At 37.1% G+C, this 18,427-nt stretch overlaps 2 protein-coding genes across 3 annotated transcripts; both read left to right on the forward strand.

Annotated features, from left to right (window-relative positions):
- Nucleotides 1-2: 2 nt before the first annotated feature.
- On the forward strand, nt 3-6,813 carry LOC127944421 (glucose-induced degradation protein 8-B homolog). Of its 2 annotated transcripts, none has more exons than XM_052540328.1 (5): nt 3-135; nt 966-1,094; nt 1,198-1,394; nt 1,795-1,992; nt 5,972-6,813. In XM_052540328.1, exons 2-5 carry the CDS (start codon nt 974-976, stop codon nt 6,143-6,145), a joined length of 690 nt encoding a protein of 229 aa, XP_052396288.1. In that variant the 5' UTR covers nt 3-135; nt 966-973; the 3' UTR covers nt 6,146-6,813. The 2 variants fall into 2 exon arrangements, with proteins under 2 accessions (XP_052396288.1, XP_052396287.1); XM_052540327.1 differs by lacking the exon at nt 3-135 and adding an exon at nt 329-415.
- Nucleotides 6,814-8,110: 1,297 nt separating this feature from the next.
- Nucleotides 8,111-17,634, forward strand: LOC127944420 (solute carrier family 17 member 9-like). Its single transcript, XM_052540326.1, has 13 exons — nt 8,111-8,560; nt 8,956-9,153; nt 10,077-10,216; nt 11,077-11,176; nt 11,279-11,409; nt 11,972-12,068; nt 13,343-13,439; nt 13,752-13,839; nt 14,096-14,130; nt 14,586-14,701; nt 14,864-14,919; nt 15,521-15,550; nt 15,689-17,634. Exons 1-13 carry the CDS (start codon nt 8,430-8,432, stop codon nt 15,865-15,867), a joined length of 1,398 nt encoding a protein of 465 aa, XP_052396286.1. The 5' UTR covers nt 8,111-8,429; the 3' UTR covers nt 15,868-17,634.
- The last annotated feature ends 793 nt before the right edge of the window (nt 17,635-18,427 follow it).

The following is an 18,427-nucleotide window of genomic DNA, read 5'->3' on the forward strand; positions in this document are numbered from 1 at the left end:
ATCTAGAGAGGAAAATGGGCGGAAACAAATCAAACGGACACATTTCTGAACCTAAAGCGATCTCCTGAAAGGTTGCTGTGTTTTCAGTGTCAGAATTATTGAGGACAATTCATGACATAGTAAGATAATGCCGAGGTAAGTGCTGCTGGTGAAAACATTCCAAAATAAATAAATAAAGTAAAATGAATAAATAGAAGTTACAACGAACGCAACACTTTACTGATTTCTACAATAATTTATTATATATATTAATTATTATTATTATTTTAAATGTAAGCAATACGCTATTAAAATACATTTGATCGATGGCCAATCCAAACAACGTATAGCTGAAATCTCGTTTTCCTTAAAAATCGCGAGAGCTTAGTACGGCCTTTCTCCCTGAGCTGCTGGTGAGGAAAGTGTACACAATCAGGTAAAATTTAGATATTTTTGCATAATCGACTGGTTATTTTAAGTGTCGACAACGAATGGTAATATATAAAAGCTTGCAGAATATCCGTGGTCATTAACGTTTGTATGTGTCTGTTGTAACGGACATTTTTAAATCAGTTGTGATCTCCTCTCCAGCGGTACAGGCTTCAATGTTATGATACAGGCCTTTATAATTAGAGCTTCCGGTCATCACAAGCGAAAATGTCGCTTAACCTTGATTAATTTCCATAACATTGTTACATTATATATTCTCATATTATATTAACTGATTCGTTATCCTTTTTTAGGGCTGGTTGTATTAGTGCCCTACTCTTTCTCTAACTAAAATATTTAAAAAGTAAATATTATGGTATGCGTTTGTGTGTGTGTGTGTGTGTGTATGTATAAATATATATAATTATTCTCTCTCTCTCTCTCTCTCTCTCTCTCTCTCTCTCTCTCTCTCTCTCTCTCTATATATATATATATATATATATATATATAATTATTCTATATATTATAATTTTTATGTACATTTTTTACTAATGTAGAACACTTCATGATGAGTTATGCTGAAAAGCCAGACGACATAACACGAGAGGAGTGGATGGAAAAGCTAAATAACGTTCACATTCAGCGGGCAGACATGAATCGGCTCATTATGAATTATCTGGTGACGGGTAAGAGATCAACTGACCACTTTTCTTTTTTCTCCTTCCATTGCAGCTTTAATACAAGTGTCAGAAGATCTGTTTCACACTTTGTTTGTTTTTATTTACACAGAGGGTTTTAAAGAGGCAGCTGAGAAGTTCAGGATGGAATCAGGTATTGAACCAAGTGTTGATTTGGACTCTCTGGATGAAAGGATAAAAATTAGGGAAATGGTGCTGAAGGGACAAATTCAAGAGGCCATTGCACTGATCAACAGTCTGCATCCTGAGCTGCTGGACACTAACCGATATCTGTACTTTCATCTTCAGGTAAAGCAGATTAATGACAATTGGCTTAATATGTTTAAGACATTTAGGGCTGTATTTTGACACAGAAGCCACCCTGCAAATGTAGGATTATGTCATTGCATAGTAAATAACAATGTATCAAACACATGAAAAGCATTGCTTTATCATTTAGAACCCAACAAAACAACTAAAAGATTTTATCTGATTTATAAATTTATTCTGTTTTAAGTGCTCTGTTTTTTGGGGCCACTCTAAGTTGTGCACTGTTGGACTTTTATTTAACAAACTGGTTATTGACCTCAATATTAAATGTGTATTGTGAAATATGTTGTACTGTTTCACGATGACGGTCTGATGTTAAATCACAAGGTAACGATTCCAAAGTTACAAGAAGTCAAATTTAACTGCTTTCCTCCTTTAGCAACAACACCTGATAGAGTTGATTCGCCTGCGGGAAACTGAGGCTGCATTAGAGTTCGCACAGACACAGCTAGCTGAACAGGGAGAGGAAAGCCGAGAGTGTCTGACAGAGATGGAGCGCACCCTCGCACTCCTGGCGTTTGATAACCCAGAAGAGTCGCCCTTCGGTGACCTGCTTAACATGATGCAGAGACAGAAGGTAACATTGGTTTTTCTATCTTATCTTAGATTTTTAATATATTATTATCCAGGGTATAAAATTAGCACCTGCCACCAGCCAGTTGGTACTTTTTACTCGTTGGCATTTTGATCCCATTTTGGTTTGACATTTTAAATAAAAACACTTTTTTTTTTATTTGGTGATTGCAGCCCTGCAGGACAAGTTCACTTTCAAGGCTAGTACAGTGTGAGTACAGTGTGAGTACAGTGTGAGTGCAGAGAACCGTTTGGTTTACTTAAGCCCCTTTCACACTGCACGTCGTACCCGTAACATTGCCTGGTCGCCTTCTGTGTGAAAGCAACCACGTCCCGGAATTGATTACCGAATTGAACCCGGGTCGGGGACCTCGGGGACCTAGTAACATTGCGGTAATCGATACGGAACGAGCGCTGTATGAACAAAAGCCAGATCTAATTCCGTATCGAAGTGATGACGCGCGTTATCGCGCGACTCTTTTACCGGCTGTTTTGAAGGAAGATCAACATTCGCGACGAAAACATATGTGCAAACTGTAATGAGGCAGAGATCAGTTATTTCCTCACTTTCCGCGCTGACGCTGAGATCGTTTGCTTGCTTCAGTTAAAGTATAACGTGCCAAGCGTTGTCGACTCGTACATTACACGTCACGCGCTGATGTCACATGTCGTTACGGGATCTTCAAGGGTTGTGTGTGAAAGCACGCACATATACCGGGTCATCACTGGCAGTGTGAAAGTGCCAAATCTAGCGACCAGGGAACAATTACAGGAACACTTTACCCCTGTATTTGCCGGAATGGGAGTGTGAAAGGGGCTTTAGAGGCCATGTTTATTAAATATATAGAAATATATTTTACGTATTTGTTTGGTGTCTAAGAATTTTTATTTTCTCTTTTCGGTCTTGGTCTCGTTATGAGGTGCACGGTCCGGAGCGCTGTATGACTGATGCATCAGTTCAATTCAACTTTTTTCCACATATATGAACTTACCTGTTTTGAAGACTTTATATTTAACATGTTCGTTTATGTCCAATATCAGTATTAAACTGTTGGACTTGATGAAATCTACTATTGATTTTCAACGTTGACTGATTTTGCTGAACATTTAGACTGATAACTTCCGCACACAGATGTGGCAAATTTGTCACAGGGTGCACGATATTATAGTTGAATCCGACAATATTTGAACTAGCTGTTTTAAATACAGTATTTTTATAGTTAACTTTAGTTTATCTGTATGTTTTAAAATATATTTTTTGGATTATTGGTGATTCCATAGGCTCTCTCTCACGCACCTGTGTGGTTTAAAACACCAAATAGTTATGCTATGACAAGAACAAAGAGTCTCTCTCTTGCTCCACTTATGCATGATAATATTGTGTATCATCGATCTCACAGGCTGACAATATGACGATTTGAAAAATAACCATATCGCCCAACACTAATACAGGTGTATCTCAATAAATTAGAATATAGTGACATGCCAATCAGCTAATCAACTCAAAGCACCTGCAAAGGTTTCCTTAGCCTTCAGAATGGTCTCTCAGTTTGGTTCACTAGGCTACACAATCATGGGGAAGACTGCTGATCTGATAGTTGTCCAGAAGACAATCATTGACACCCTTCACAAGGAGGGTGAGCCACAAACATTCACAGCCAAAGAAGTTGGCTGCTCACAGAGTGCTGTATCCAAGCATGTTAACAGAAAGTTGACTGGAAAGAAAAAGTGTGGAAGAAAAAATGCACAACCAAGCGAGAGAATTGCAGCCTTATGAGGATTGTCAAGCAAAATAGATTCAAGAATTTGAATGAATTTCACAAGGAATGGACTGAGGCTTGGGTCAAGAAATCAAGATCCACCACACACAGACATGTCAAGGAATTTGCTGAACCACAGATAACGCCAGAGGCATCTTACCTGGTCTAAGGTGAAGAAGAACTGGACTGTTGCCCAGTAGTCTAAAGTCCTCTTTTCAGATGAGAAATTTTGTATTTCATTTGGAGACCAAAGTCCTAGAGTCTGGAGGAAGGGTGGAGAAGCTCATAGCCCAAGTTGCTTGAAGTCCAGTGTTAAGTTTCCACAGTCTGTGATGATTTGGGGTGCAATGTCATCTGCTGGAGTCAGTCCATTTTTTTTTTTAAATCCAAAGACACCCAGTTACCAAGAACTTTTGAAGCACTTCATGCTTTCTTCTGCTGACCAGCTTTTTGAAGAGGATGATTTTATTTTCCAGCAGGATTTGGCCCCTGCCCAAACTGCCAAAAGCACCAAAAGTTGGTTAAATGACCATCGTGTTGGTGTACTTGACTGGCCAGCAAACTCACCAGACCTGAACCCCAGAGAGAATCTATGGGCTATTGTCAAGAGGGAAATGAGAAACAAAAGACCAAACGATGCAGATGAGCTGAAGGCCACTGTCAAAGAAGCCTGGGCTTCCATACCACCTCCGCAGCGCCACAAACTGATCACCTCCATGCCATGCCGAATTGAGGCAGTAATTAAAGCACCTGTGTGTGTGTGTGTGTGTGTGTGTGTGTGCGTAAAATATATTGTACATACAGTGGGTATGGAAAGTATTCAGACGCCCTTACATTTTTCACTCTTTGTTCTATTGCAGAATTGTTGACATTTTTAACATTAATTAAAAAAGAAAAACTTAAATATCACATGGTCATAAGTAGAAGCACCCTTTTGATCTAATACAGCCATGAGTCTTTTTGGGAAAGACACCTGGATTTGGGGATCCTCTGCCATTCCTTCTTGCAGATCCTCTCCAATTCTGTCAGGTTGGATGGTAAATGTTGGTGGACAGCCATTTTCAGGTCTCTCCAGAGATGCTCAATTGGGTTTAAGTCAGGGCTCTTGCTGGGCCATTCAAGAACAGTCACGGAGTTGTTGTGAAGCCACTCCTTCGTTATTTTAGCTGTGTGCTAAGGGTCATTGTCTTGTTGAAAGGTGAATCTTCGGCCCAGTCTGAGGTCCTGAGCACTCTAGAGAAGGTTTTCGTCCAGGATATCCCTGTACTTGGCCACATTCATCTTTCCCTCGATTGCAACCAGTCGTCCTGTCCCTGCAGCTGAAAACACCCCCAAAGCATGATGCTGCCACCACCATGCTTCACTGTAGGGAATGTTTTGTACAGGTGATGAGCAGTGCCTGGTTTTCTCCACACATACCGCTTAGAATTAAGGCCTTGGTCTCATCAGACCAGAGTCCTTCAGGTGTTTTTTTTAGCAAACTCCATGCAGACTTTCATGTCTGGCACTGAGGAGAGGCTTCCGTCGGGCGACTCTGCCATAAAGCGCCGACTGGTGGAGGGCTGCAGTGATGGTTTACTTTCTATAACTTTCTCCCATCTCCTGACTGCATCTCTGGAGCTCAGCCACAGTGATCTTTGGGTTCTTCTTTACCTCTCTCTTTTTTTTTATTTTTTTTTTTTTAACTTTGGCCAGTTCTGTGCCTTGCCACAATTCTGTCTCTGAGCTCTTCAGGCAGTTCCTTTGACCTCATGATTCTCATTTGCTCTGACATGCACTGTGAGTTGTAAGGTCTTATACAGACAGGTGTGTGGCTTTCTTAATCAAGTCCAATCAGTTTAAACAAACACAGCTGGACTCAAATGAAGTTGTAGAACCATCTCAAGGATGATCAGAAGAAATGGACAGCACCTGAGTTAAATATATGAGTGTTACAGCAAAGGGTCTGAATACTTAGGACCATGTGATATTTCAGTTTTTCTTTTTTAATAAATGTGCAAAAATGTCAACAATTGTGTTTTTCTGTCAATATGGGGTGCTGTGTGTACATTGAGGAAAATAAAAGAAAAAAAATGTCCCCGACTTTTTCCTCTTTGCTCCCCTTTGAGTATTATCTGCATATATCATTTAGTTTTATCTAAATCATGGTATTTGTAGAGGGTAATGAAGGGCATGATTCTTTCAGTCTGCCAGTAATTGACAGCGTGTGGTCTTTTATAACAGGTGTGGAGCGAGGTAAACCAGGCGGTGCTGGACTATGAAAACAGGGAGTCGACACCGAAACTTGCCAAACTCCTCAAACTGCTACTTTGGGCTCAGAACGAGTTGGACCAGAAGAAAGTCAAGTACCCCAAAATGACAGATCTTAGCAAAGGCACCATCGAGGACCCCAAGTGAAAACGAACCGGCATCTCTATGCTTACATTCTGCGGGGAACAAAATGGACGATTTCCCTTTCCTTAACTATTTATATACTCAGTGACTGACACTCAAACATCCTTTTATCAAACTTTTGTTTTGTTTACTTGTTGCTTATCAGAGACTTTGCTTTAAATGGGCTATGGAATTGAGATTAAGATTTAAGGGTGACTCCTAGCCAAAATGGAAACACTTTTTATCACAAATGGACTTCTGTGATTTTTGTTACCACAATGTTTGACTTGCGGAGCTAAATTGATTGCATTTTAGCTTCTTTTTTTTTCTTTTTTTTTTTGCAGAGGATTATTGTGTTTCTATTTTGTTGGTGAATGTTCAGAAAGTCTACAAATATAGTTGAGGACTGAACCACACTATTTAGATTTACCTTCTATTTGACTGTGTCCACTGATGTGAGGTACCTACGGCACAACAGTGGTGTCATCAAGGACAGTGGATTGATTGTACCAGATAAACAGAGAACGAGTTCCGTGTGCTTTCACAACTTTTATTGGCAGTGCACACTGCACAGGTATACATTTTGTATGCGTGTTAAAGGGCCCCGTTAAAGAAAATCAGCCCTTTTTTCGAGTACTAATGTTTATTGCATTATAATGTTATAAAGTCATGTGACATTGTTTTCTACTGTACATTGTCATAGTATTCTTGCTTACATTGACATTTAATTGTGATTTATCCATATTGCAGAGATCAAATTGCAAGCTTCTGAAGTCAGATGCTTTACATTGGTATTAAATATTAATATATATATATATATATATATATACAATTTTTTTTTTTTTTTTTTTAATCCCCAAACTCTATTTGATTTTCAAAATTGCTGCTTTTGTTGAATGCTATGGCCAAATACTTATGCTGTGATGCCTAATTAGATGTTGCAGACAGTGTTTTTTTTTTTTTTTTTTTTTCTATATTGCAAATGAAAGCCCCATCTTGGCTGTATTATGACTGATTATTATAATTGTTTGCGATTGACAGGTAAAGATACAATTCAGAAATTACACTTCAAATTAGCTAAAATAAGAATATGGTATGGCAACTTGGACTTTGCCATATGAAAGTCTTTCTTTGGCAATGCAATATTATCCAGGTAATAAATTATTAACCTAGACTTGACTATTCTTTTCTCGTATATAATGAAGCACAATTCGATTAATGGACAAATTGTTCTTTTGAGTCGGTTCTTTTCAGTGAGTCGAATGACCCGTTTCACAAAGCGAATCTGAAAGAATCGTTCACTATGTATCTTCTATTAATAATGACAGTTGTCTCTATCAGATATGTCTGATTCATAATAAAAATGATGGATAATCTGATCGTAAGAACCATGGTAAGAACAGCTGGAGTGAACCGAGGAGTTTACTAATGGACTGAAAATTTGAATAAATTAACTAATAGCTTAGTAGAAATGTTTGATTTGTGTCTGACATTTTATCAACACGCATATGAAAGTTAGTTTAGATAAACAGAAGATAATCAAAAAGTGGAAAACTATTTCAGTCAAGAAATGTAAATGAATTTTAGTGTTGTTTACTGTAAAAGCAGGTTTGGGTTTGTTTTATGAGTTGAACCATGACTGGAGCAATCTGGACTGGTACGCGTATAATAAACACCATTAATAACATAAACCTACCTGAATGTTTAGCTACTGGACGCCAGACTGCTCACATAATGACGCAATTGACGTAAAATAATAAAATAATCGTTTTTATGAGCCGTTTTTAAGTGAATTGTTCAAAATAATGTGCATCACTGCATCTGTAATAACTTGAACTTCGACACCATTAGTGATGTTGCGTCTAATAAATCTGCCCTTTAAAATATAAGATTCTCAGTTTCACATTCACGCTTTTAGATAGCCGTGCCTGAATTTCTATCGTTATGAGTGGAAGGGGCTGAGTCACGTTACTTCCTGGTTTAAAGAGCCAGTGGTTGGAGGAACTGCGTGGCTGAAAAAAGAAACTGACACGTGGATCATCATCAACACTTCAGGAATCAGGAAAAAGCTGAATTTCCTTCTTCTGCGTAATAGCAGCTGTGAAAGCCGAAAGTGCGCTCATTTCTGTCAGTCGCCGGAGCGCAATGGATGCGGCAGAGGTCTCATAAAGAGATGCTTCCGCCAAGAAACTGGAATAGAAACATATATTTTTTTCATTGCTTTGGTTTTTTGCCTGTCACGCTGGCACAGACTGGACCGAGAGGATAAACAGAGCGGATAGTCACACACGGATATATTTGGCGTTGAATGGCAATTCTACAAAAACATGGAAAGAACTCTTGTCCAGATTTGGCAGGTATTAAGGAGAACCCCGCAGATAATGTCGGACCAGCTGCAGCACAGAAGAAGTGGGCAGAGTCCAGTCAGAACTGGACCAGGTGAGACCACCTCACCAAACTTTCCTCTAAATAATGATTATTAATTCAAAACAAATAAGTACAGTGCTATGATAATAAAGTATAGTAAATAAAGTATATTAATACATTATAAAATAAAAGTATAGTAATATCATGCACAAATTCACTTTATTCTAGGACACTTTCAGGACATTTTGGCAGCAACTTAGGTCATTTTTTTTTAAAGGTTGATGAACTAAGTTCATCAGCATTAGTCAATGCATCTGAAGCAAATTAACCTAGATATGTAGCTTCCAGTTAGAAATGTAATTTATGTGCTTTGGCCTGTTATAACGTCTCATAGTTTATTGTGAAAAAATAAAATCAAAATAATCCTTGCTTCATATGGTTGTATCTGTCTGTCTTTCTGTCTGCAGGCCAGTATTGAGGATATGGACACTGGTGCTGTTGCTGGGGTCATGCCTGCTGTACTGTGCCCGTGTGGCCATGCCTATCTGTGCAGCGAACATGGCCGAGCGCTTCAGCTGGTCCAAGAGAGAGACCGGCATGGTGCTGGGCAGCTTCTTCTGGGGCTACTGCTTCACTCAGGTGCTGGGAGGCTACGTCAGTGACCGGTTAGTGAAACAAGAAATGAAATGTCATTATTTGTCTACTATGTTTAAATTATTAGTACTATTGAAAATATAAATTATATAATTATATATATGTATGAGAGAGAGAGAGAGAGAGAAAGAGAGAGAGGCTCTTAAATAAGTAATGGAATTACTTCTTAGTAATTTAACTAATTTAATAGATTTTAATAGAAGATATAATTGTAAGTATAGTTGGGCAACAGTTAGTAGGTCGCATAAAATAGTTTTGAATGAAACTGACTTTCTCTTAATTAATAGTAAAACGGCATTCATTTTCACTGATTCACAACACTATTTTAAGGTCTGAAAGGAAGAACGGCTGAACAGTGAATTCATGAATACTCAGATATTGCGTTAATGTGACAGCAGTCTTTGTTTTACAGGTGTGGCTCTATTTAAAACCGTCACAGTTGCCATGTGGAAGAAGTGCTTTAAATATTTGTTGAGCAGGTTGTGGCTAACATTTCGTCTGCATTGTCACACTGGTTACATTGCCAAACAGCTAGCAGTGGATGTCTGTCCCAGATTAGATGTAGTTTAGCTTTTCATAATTTTGTTTAGTTTATATTTAAAAAATAATGACTGCAGGTGTGTTAATAATATGATGCGCATGTGAGCTAAAATACAATAATGTTACAGAACTACAAGTCTAGAGAGCAACAGCCTGCTCAGAATTGGGACTTGACATGATAAAGCAGGTGATGTAAATGAAGCTTGCAATGAATCGCTTGTCTGCATTGGTCTCATGCTGCAGTTCTAAAGACGGAAGCAGCACTATAAAGTTTTTAGTGTTGCAAGCCCTGCGGTATCTGGTTTGCTGGTGAAATGCTTAGAAATAAATTAAAATGCAAAAACTCATGTTTGGATTTGATGTAGTGTTCATAAATGCTTGTTGATTTGTTTAGGGTGGGAGGAGAAAAAGTGATGCTGTTGTCAGCGGCAGCATGGGGAGCAATGACCGCCTTCACGCCAATCTTAGCCCATCTCTGCTCCCAGCCCATCGTCTCCATGACCATCTCCCGCTTCCTCATGGGCCTGCTGCAGGGTGAGGGGTCGCACCATCACAAAACCAGATGAACTTCACACAACTCCGCTTATGTGCTTTCATGCTGCTCTGACTCTTTACTTTATAAGATCTAATGACACTGAATTGCATTAATAGTTTACACATTTGGAAAGTTACAAAACAGTATTCGGCTGTTCTCAGTATTTTTCTAAATGAGGCTGTAGTTTGCTGTAGAGCTGTGCAGTTTGGGGAAACTTGTTTGGTAAATCTTTGCTTTCAGATTGTTAGCAAATTGCAAAATGTTCCCTCCTGCAAAGTGTGACCCTTTTTTATGTGAATTGGTCTTTTGCTGTGGAGTGGAGCATAATTGTTTTGTGGTTGGCAAAGTGTTGAAATCTAACCACTATCATGCTCTGCCTTGCAAGTATGTCTTTTTTGCAGACCCCTTGTTTTAGTGAAAGAGGTCTGTAAAAAGACAAAGGACTGCTATAAAATATGCAATTTATTTAAAGCTTATGACTTTGATTCCTTTGCCAGCATAGATGGTGGCACAGTTTGATTTTGATACAGAAATATTAAAGTTTGTTCAAAGTAAATAATGGCGGCCAGGCCTCTGCTACTAATCAGAATAAACAGCTTTACATTATTCAGCATTATGAGATGGGTACAAAATGTAATATTACAATACAGTAGTACTTACACATTACAATACACAATCTACAGTGCAGGATCAAATAGAAAGTGAGTAGTTGTAATGTGCGAGGATGCCCAAAATATCATTCATATGTCAATTAGTTATTATATTAAAAATGTTTGTTAGATTTATCATATTGACTGTTGTTTGGTTGTTAGCCGTAATACAAGTGTTTGTTTTCTTGCTGTTATCATGTGATGCTCAGGTGTTCACTACCCTTCTCTGGCCAGTCTGTGCTCTCAGAAGGTTGTGGAGAGTGAGAGGGGCTTCCTCATGAGCACCGTAGGAACCGGCTCATACCTGGGGTTAGTGTCTGATCTCTGACTGTGTCTGCTTTCACTGTTATATTTAGAAACGTAACGGATGTCTTTCAGACTGAAGTAGTGTAACTGTGTGTGTGTGTGTAGGACTCTGGTGATCGGAGGCATAGGCTCTCTGATGCTGGACTTGTATGGCTGGGAGAGTGTGTTCTACATCTCTGGGCTTCTGTCTTTGTTGTGGGCGTACTGCATGTGGAAGTATCTGCTCAAAGGAGAAGGTATGTACAGAATATGAATAGAAGCACAAACATTTGTGTACATTGGGATTCTCTTGGCACCTCACAATTTGATTTAGATTCAGACAATCATGATACAATTCCTAAATTGTAAAAAACATGAAAAACATTATAAACGTCTTTACTCTCATTTTTGATCAATTGAATGTATCCTCACTGAATAAAAGTAATCATTTATTTACAAAGTCTTACTGACCCCTAACTTTTGATGGTATGGTCCTTTGTAAAAATCGTAGCCATTCTTAAATATGCAAAAATATTTCACAACACGATTTCCCAATCAAAATCAAGGATTCTAGACAACTGTGTAATAAACTAATGTCATATTTTATGGTTTAACCGTGTAAGTCATTTGTGGTAGCTTGGCTAAAATGTGGGTAAATGTATGCATGTGTGTATATATGTGTGTGTTTTTATTAACAAGTACATGAGAAGCAGGGGGTCTTTATTTATACACTCCATGCAGAACAGGGACTATAGCTGTGCTGTTATTCCTTCCTTAGCAGGTGTTTGTTTAAAGACTAATTGTGCTTGTGTTTGTAAGGTCCCATCATCACACTGGAGTCTCTGGGCAGCGCTGGGACCCAGTCCAAACTGACCAGGAGAAACTGGCTGCGTCTCTTCAGACAGCCAGCTGTGTGGTGAGATTAGGACCTGAATACTGCGTGTGTGTGTGTGTGAGAGAGAGAGCGCATGGATGCTGAACAAAGGGTCTTTACTAAGCTCCCATAAAGGCCTGATTCACATCTGTTCCATGTCTGTCTATATATAGAGCACCCAGAAACAGTAACACAGTTCTCCGTCCTGTCAGCTAAACACGGCGGAGGGTTTCTTACTGCATACATGATGATTTTAGTTTAACGTGTACATTAATGTTTAAGGAAAAGTTGATGATAATTATGCAGTTATTTAAAAATGCTGCTGCACTTTACCATTTTGATTATGCTTGAGAGGGTGTGCTCTAGCAGTAACGGTTATTATTATAGAGTAGAGAATCACTTCCTTGACAAAATAAATAGTATATTTCCGTTGGCTTTTGGATATTGCAGATATTTATACATTTTGTTCATCATGATAGTATTTACAAATTAACACAACTTGTATGAATTTTGAAGCCTAAATACAATCACCAGAAGTAAAAAGCTGAATGTCAGCTATAAACAAGCTACACTAAGGTCACATGACTTCAACGCTTCCATCACTAAGCTTCTGATAACTCTTTCAGTCTTCATGGGGAAATAAATAAACAACGCTTTCCTTCAAAGTTTGAGTTACAGTAATTGGCAAGAGAACAAGTATACAGTTGTGGCCAAAAATGTCGTCCCCCTTTGTAAATATATGATCAAAGAAGGCTGTGAAAATTCAATATAATTGTGGCCAACGAGTATTTGAGAAAAAATATTACAAAAATTATTAAAAAGTTTTTATTTCATAATGGTAAACCCTCGTATTCAATTCTTATTATCCAATGAAAAGATAAATTTTTGGCCGATATTTTTGGCCACGACTGTACTATTAGAGCACTCTGACAGTAAACGCAAGTGTAATCAACATTTGTACATTGACACTGGACACTGGATCCAGTATCATGCAAATAATGCAAGCATTTCGATTACTGATACCATTGTAGAAATGTGCTTTTAGCCATGATTGATTTATTTAACAAGCATTTTTCCCAAATTTTAGTATTTGGTTATGTGATCGCAACATGGCGGCACCCATGTGAGATGGCCCGTATCACCTTAATAGATGTAAAATAATACCACTTTTATTAGCCTACTTGTATCACTGGAGTCTTTATCTACATCATTATAAACATATTCATCTAAACAACAATATACCGGTATTTATCAATGAGCAAATTTTGGTGACCTTCATTTCAAATGCATCCTAAACGCTCCTGTCTGTTTTTCAGCGCCGTCATTATTACACACTTGTGTTGTGCTAGCACCTTCTTCACATTGCTGTCATGGCTGCCAACGTTTTTCAAGGACACCTTCCCTGATGCCAAGGTAAACTGAACTAGGCTCCTTTAAAAACAGTATCCGTGTCATATATGAATGTGTATACTGAGATTTTTCTCCAGTTTTCTCCAGTTATGAATTTCTGAGAAAGAGAGAGAGCTGGTCATGTTAGCATGATGCTGTTGTGATTGAACTCCAGGAGAGGGCTCCACATCACAGTGCATCAGAGAGTGTGTTTGAGTCATATTCGCTAAAGTGTATATCCACCTGCAGTGGACTTGCATATTGTTCATTGCTTGTTCCTGTGTGCATCTGCCCGTGTGTGTGTTTGATGGTATGTCTGCATGTGTGTTTCCTCAGGGTTGGGTGTTTAACGTGATCCCATGGCTTGTGGCCATCCCTTCTTCCCTGTTTAGTGGCTTTCTTTCAGACCATCTAATCAGTCAGGGTACGAAACCATACATGCTACACAAAAACACTCACCGTTTCTTCTTCAAAGATATACGTTTGTTTGTTCTTCATGCTCATGTCTTTTTGGTAATGATCCAGTGAAGGCTGCACCCTGTAATCACTGTTCTGTCGTGACCGTGCTCTTTCCCACCAGTGTTATGAGTCTGTTGTAAATGTCAAGTCTACATGATTGTAATGACTTCTAAATCTGTTAAATGTTTCTCAGCTGGCACACTCTTCTTTGTCTTTTAAAGGTTTTGATACTGCATCAGTGAGAAAACTCATGCAGGTATGTTTGAAATGGACACTCTCTTATGCTCAGCAAGGCTGCATTAATTTGTTGAAAATACAGTAAAAAAAAACAATAGTACCATAAAATATTGCAATTAAAATAGCTGTATTTGAATATATTTCATATATTAAAGCTGAATTTTCAGCATCGTTACTTCAGTGTCACATGATCCTTCAGAAATCATCTAAAATGCTGATTTGCTGCTCAAGAAACATTTCTTATTATCATCAGTGTTGAGAACAGTTGTGCTGCTTAAAATATTTGTAGAAACCATTATATAATTTTAGGATTTTTTGATTAGAAAGTCCAAAATTGCAGCTTTTATTTGAAATGGAAATCTTTTCTAACAATAAATATGTTTACGTTCACATCTATTTAATGTATCCTTCCTGAATAAAAGTATGAATTTCTTTCAAAAACCCTGAATATAATCTGTATTATTGTGTTTTCAGTTCTTCTCTATGGGCGTCTCCAGTGTGTTTACTCTGTTTCTGTGTGGGACCACCACCTTCCCCACAGCTGTGGCTTTCGTGTCCGCTACTATGGGCCTCACCACATTCAGCCACTGGTAATGCCACTCTCTCTTACACATACGCTGAAAACAATGAATATAGTAATGCATGTTCATTCCTTGATTTCTGTTAATTCAAGCTCTAATTAATTGTTTGTAAAAGTCTCTGCCTAATGCATGAAAGTGAAAGTGAAAATGTAACTGTGTCTCTCTCTCTAGTGGGGTTTCAGTGAATGTTCAGGATCTGGCTCCATCCTGTGCAGGGGCTCTGTTTGGTTTGTAGCATTCTCTATACTTTAATCCACACTATGATTGCACACTTCAGGATAACTATAGTAGCTTTCACACCAATGGACAAGAACATTGTCTATTCTAAACATATGCATCAGTAGAAAAGGGTTTTGATTGGCTGTCAGTGGTTTTATTGTTCATCAGCTGGAAAACAGAAATGCTCTGAAAGTGATTTCAAATTATTTTATAGTTTTTATTCGTATGTATTTTATTTTTATTTTTTTTCAGTACTTAAACTTACTTTATTTCAGTTAGTTGCCAAGTCAACATTTCAAATTTTCTTTTGGTTTAGGATTCTTCATAATTTATTTTAAATGCGTTGATTTTATTTCAAGTAAAATTTTAATTGTTTTTTAATAGTGTTAGACAAGGGTCCTCTCCGTCATTATCATTATAGTTACAGTGTAAAAAATGTTTTTAAACTCTGTAGATATTGTTAGAGTAATCGTTCTTACTGTGCACATATTGTTATTTTACAATAAGCAACATGTTTGCTATTTAAACGGCACAGAGAATATCACCAGTCAGTCTCATTATTATATTTGTCTAATCTAAATCTATAAAATGTTTTTTTTTTTCTTTCAGGAGTGATGAATACCTGTGGAGCATTTACAGGTAAAAATAGTGTAAAGCCACTGATATTTTATAAATGTCAAATTTACATTAATGAATGAAACAAGGACTCAGTTTTTAAGTAAATTGTAAGTGTGCTGTATGTGTTAATGCTGTTGTGTGTGTGTCTGTGTGTGTTAGGGGTCATCATGGTGTATTTCTCAGGGTATCTGATCGAGGCCACTGGTTCCTGGGCGTCTGTTTTTGGCCTCATCACGGTCCTGAACCTGCTGGGTTTAGGAACATTTTTAAGCTTCGCTGAAGCTCGCAGAGTGGACCTAGATCTAATGAAGGGGCGTTACCACAACATCCACATCTGAGAGCACGGGACGGGGGGAGAGCAGCTGAAATGATGGGTCTTCTTCAGAGACTGTTTTATTTTCTGTTCAGCTTTTCTTTGGCTGAAGAGAATCTAGTAAGCTGTAGAAAATACTTAACAGTTATGGATCTGGTATAGGTCACTAGCAGCCACAGTATGAAGTGTGTTAATGAATATTTTGTTAAGGTCCTTGCGTTCATTCATTTCTATTTTATCCTGTAGCACTTGTGTTGGTTTATGTTAGCAGTTTCTTTAATATCATCCTTGCTGTGACCAAAACGGACCATTAATCAGATGAAGGCCAAAGGCTAGAGCTTGAGTGTCTGAGTACTGACAATGTTTATGAAATTATTGTATCTTTTCATTTTGGCATGGTATGATCATTTAAAATACCTTGTTTCAGACATCTCAGCTATTTTTCACACTCCGAGTGTAATGGAGATTAGTTTGTTACCGCAGAATTGGAGTTTGTCCCAGTTTGAAGAGCGTTACTGTCATCAGATGAAACATGTGCTAGGTCATCTTGTCATTGGCTGATCCTTTAAAGCAGTTTTTTTGTCTCCACTGTCTGTTGTAGAGAAGAGTTTCTGATATTTAAAGGACGTCTTTGTTTCAAACTGCTAGTTTTCTTTTTGTCTTTGATTGATTCAGTCATTGGAGACCTTCTCTCAGTGGGTCATTTGCTTGGACCAAAATGTTGCACAATGAAATGAATGTATTATGGTGATGAGCTTTATTGTGTAGAGACAAGATCCTGAATATTATATCTAACTGGGAATTATTAGACCAAAAATATTTCATTTCAATTCATGCAACTTGAATATTTAGCCTGTAAGTGTATAATGTACCATAAAACAAAAACTAAAACATACTCTTGGTCACAAAAGTGAATCTCCCTTTCCCCAGCTGTCACAGCTTTGAGTAAAATAAAGTGTTACTGTTTAGTTCTTATAAAGAACGGAAGTAAAAGCAAGGACTAGGAAGGCGCTTTAATGGTTCGTGGCAAATTTGCAAAGAAACAGGAAAAAAAGACTTGAATTATTATATAAAACATTTCTTTGCATGAGACTCAATGATTTTTTTCCCCAGTACATAAAATGATAAGAAATGTTCTCAAAGGTTATTTGTTATTAAAATGTTATTTTATACATAGATTAGATATCACTGTGTGTAATATATAAAGTACACAATATTTCAGAAATCGTTTATATTTATATCTGATTTAGAAGTTAGATTGAAAATGCTTATATGATCTTTGCTTTATATATATATATATATATATTGTATGTTTTTTTTCTGGTTTGTGTGTTCTTGTTTTGACTGATGCAGCTTTACAGAAACGCCATCTCGCATAAATAATGTTCCATTCTATTTAATTCTGTTTAATTTGAAGTGTTTTTGTTTTACAATAGACTGTTGTGCATAACTGAATTATGACTGGGGTTTGTTCTATCATCACAGCTGACAATGACTTGTGTTAGAGAAGCGATGATGAAATTTTGCATATTTATTATGTTCGCGTCATTCTTATTAAACTTATTTGACTCAAGACTAGGAAATACAAAGGTGATCTGTGAACTAAAGCAGTGGCATCCCATCCTGAGTTGAGGTTGAAAGATATGTTTCAAAGAAAACTGAATCAGACCATACTGTGTTCTTATTTTCGAGACAAATGTTACATGAAAGAAATGTAAACAATGTAAATGCAGTATTCTTTATTTGTAAGCATATTTTGCTGAAATATAAAAGTATATTTTATCAAGTGGAATATGTTTTGTGTTTTAATATACACCTCCAATAGAGCGAACCAAGACACTGAAGTTGTATTGTGAACCACAACACCAGGAGACTCTAGAAAATGTGGTTTTGTTTTGTTAAGTTCCTGCCGGTTTATTTATTTATTTTTCCAGATATTTTATTTCAATTTTATTTTTTCACCTTTGTCCCAAACTGGGACAAATGTTTTAAAATTTGAAAACCCATGGTAAAAATTTAGCTTTTCAATTTAGGATAGTCAAAACAAAGTGTGAGTCATTATCAAATCATTTCAATCTTGTCTGAAAAGTTTTTATTATATATTTTTAGGTAATTTATGACTGTCATTTACTTGTGCCATCATTTTCACAATGACTAACTACACTAGTAATAATAATAATAATTATATATATATATATATATATATAATGTAATGTAATCATTTACCAGGAAGAAAACCGTGTCAGTTAATAAATTAAGATGAAATCTTTGATATGATGAGTGACAAAAATAAATAAAAGGTACAAAAGATAAATAATGTGACACCCATCTCAGCCACATAAGAAAATACCATGCTTTAGTAAATCAAAATTATGACATAAAAAAAATAAGAATTTATAAGGTAAAAGTCATAATTATATTTCTATCAAAATTACAAGATAGTCATGAGTCTGTATTACTTTCTTATTTTAGAGACAACTGTCAGGTGAAAAGAAATGTAAATTAGGTATTCTGTGTTTGTAAGTGCATTTTACTGAAACATATAAGTATATTTTCAAAGTATATGTTCTGTGTTTTAATGTAAT

This window comes from Carassius gibelio, chromosome A23 (genome assembly GCF_023724105.1).
Source record: "Carassius gibelio isolate Cgi1373 ecotype wild population from Czech Republic chromosome A23, carGib1.2-hapl.c, whole genome shotgun sequence".
Classification (NCBI taxonomy): Eukaryota; Metazoa; Chordata; class Actinopteri; order Cypriniformes; family Cyprinidae; genus Carassius; species Carassius gibelio.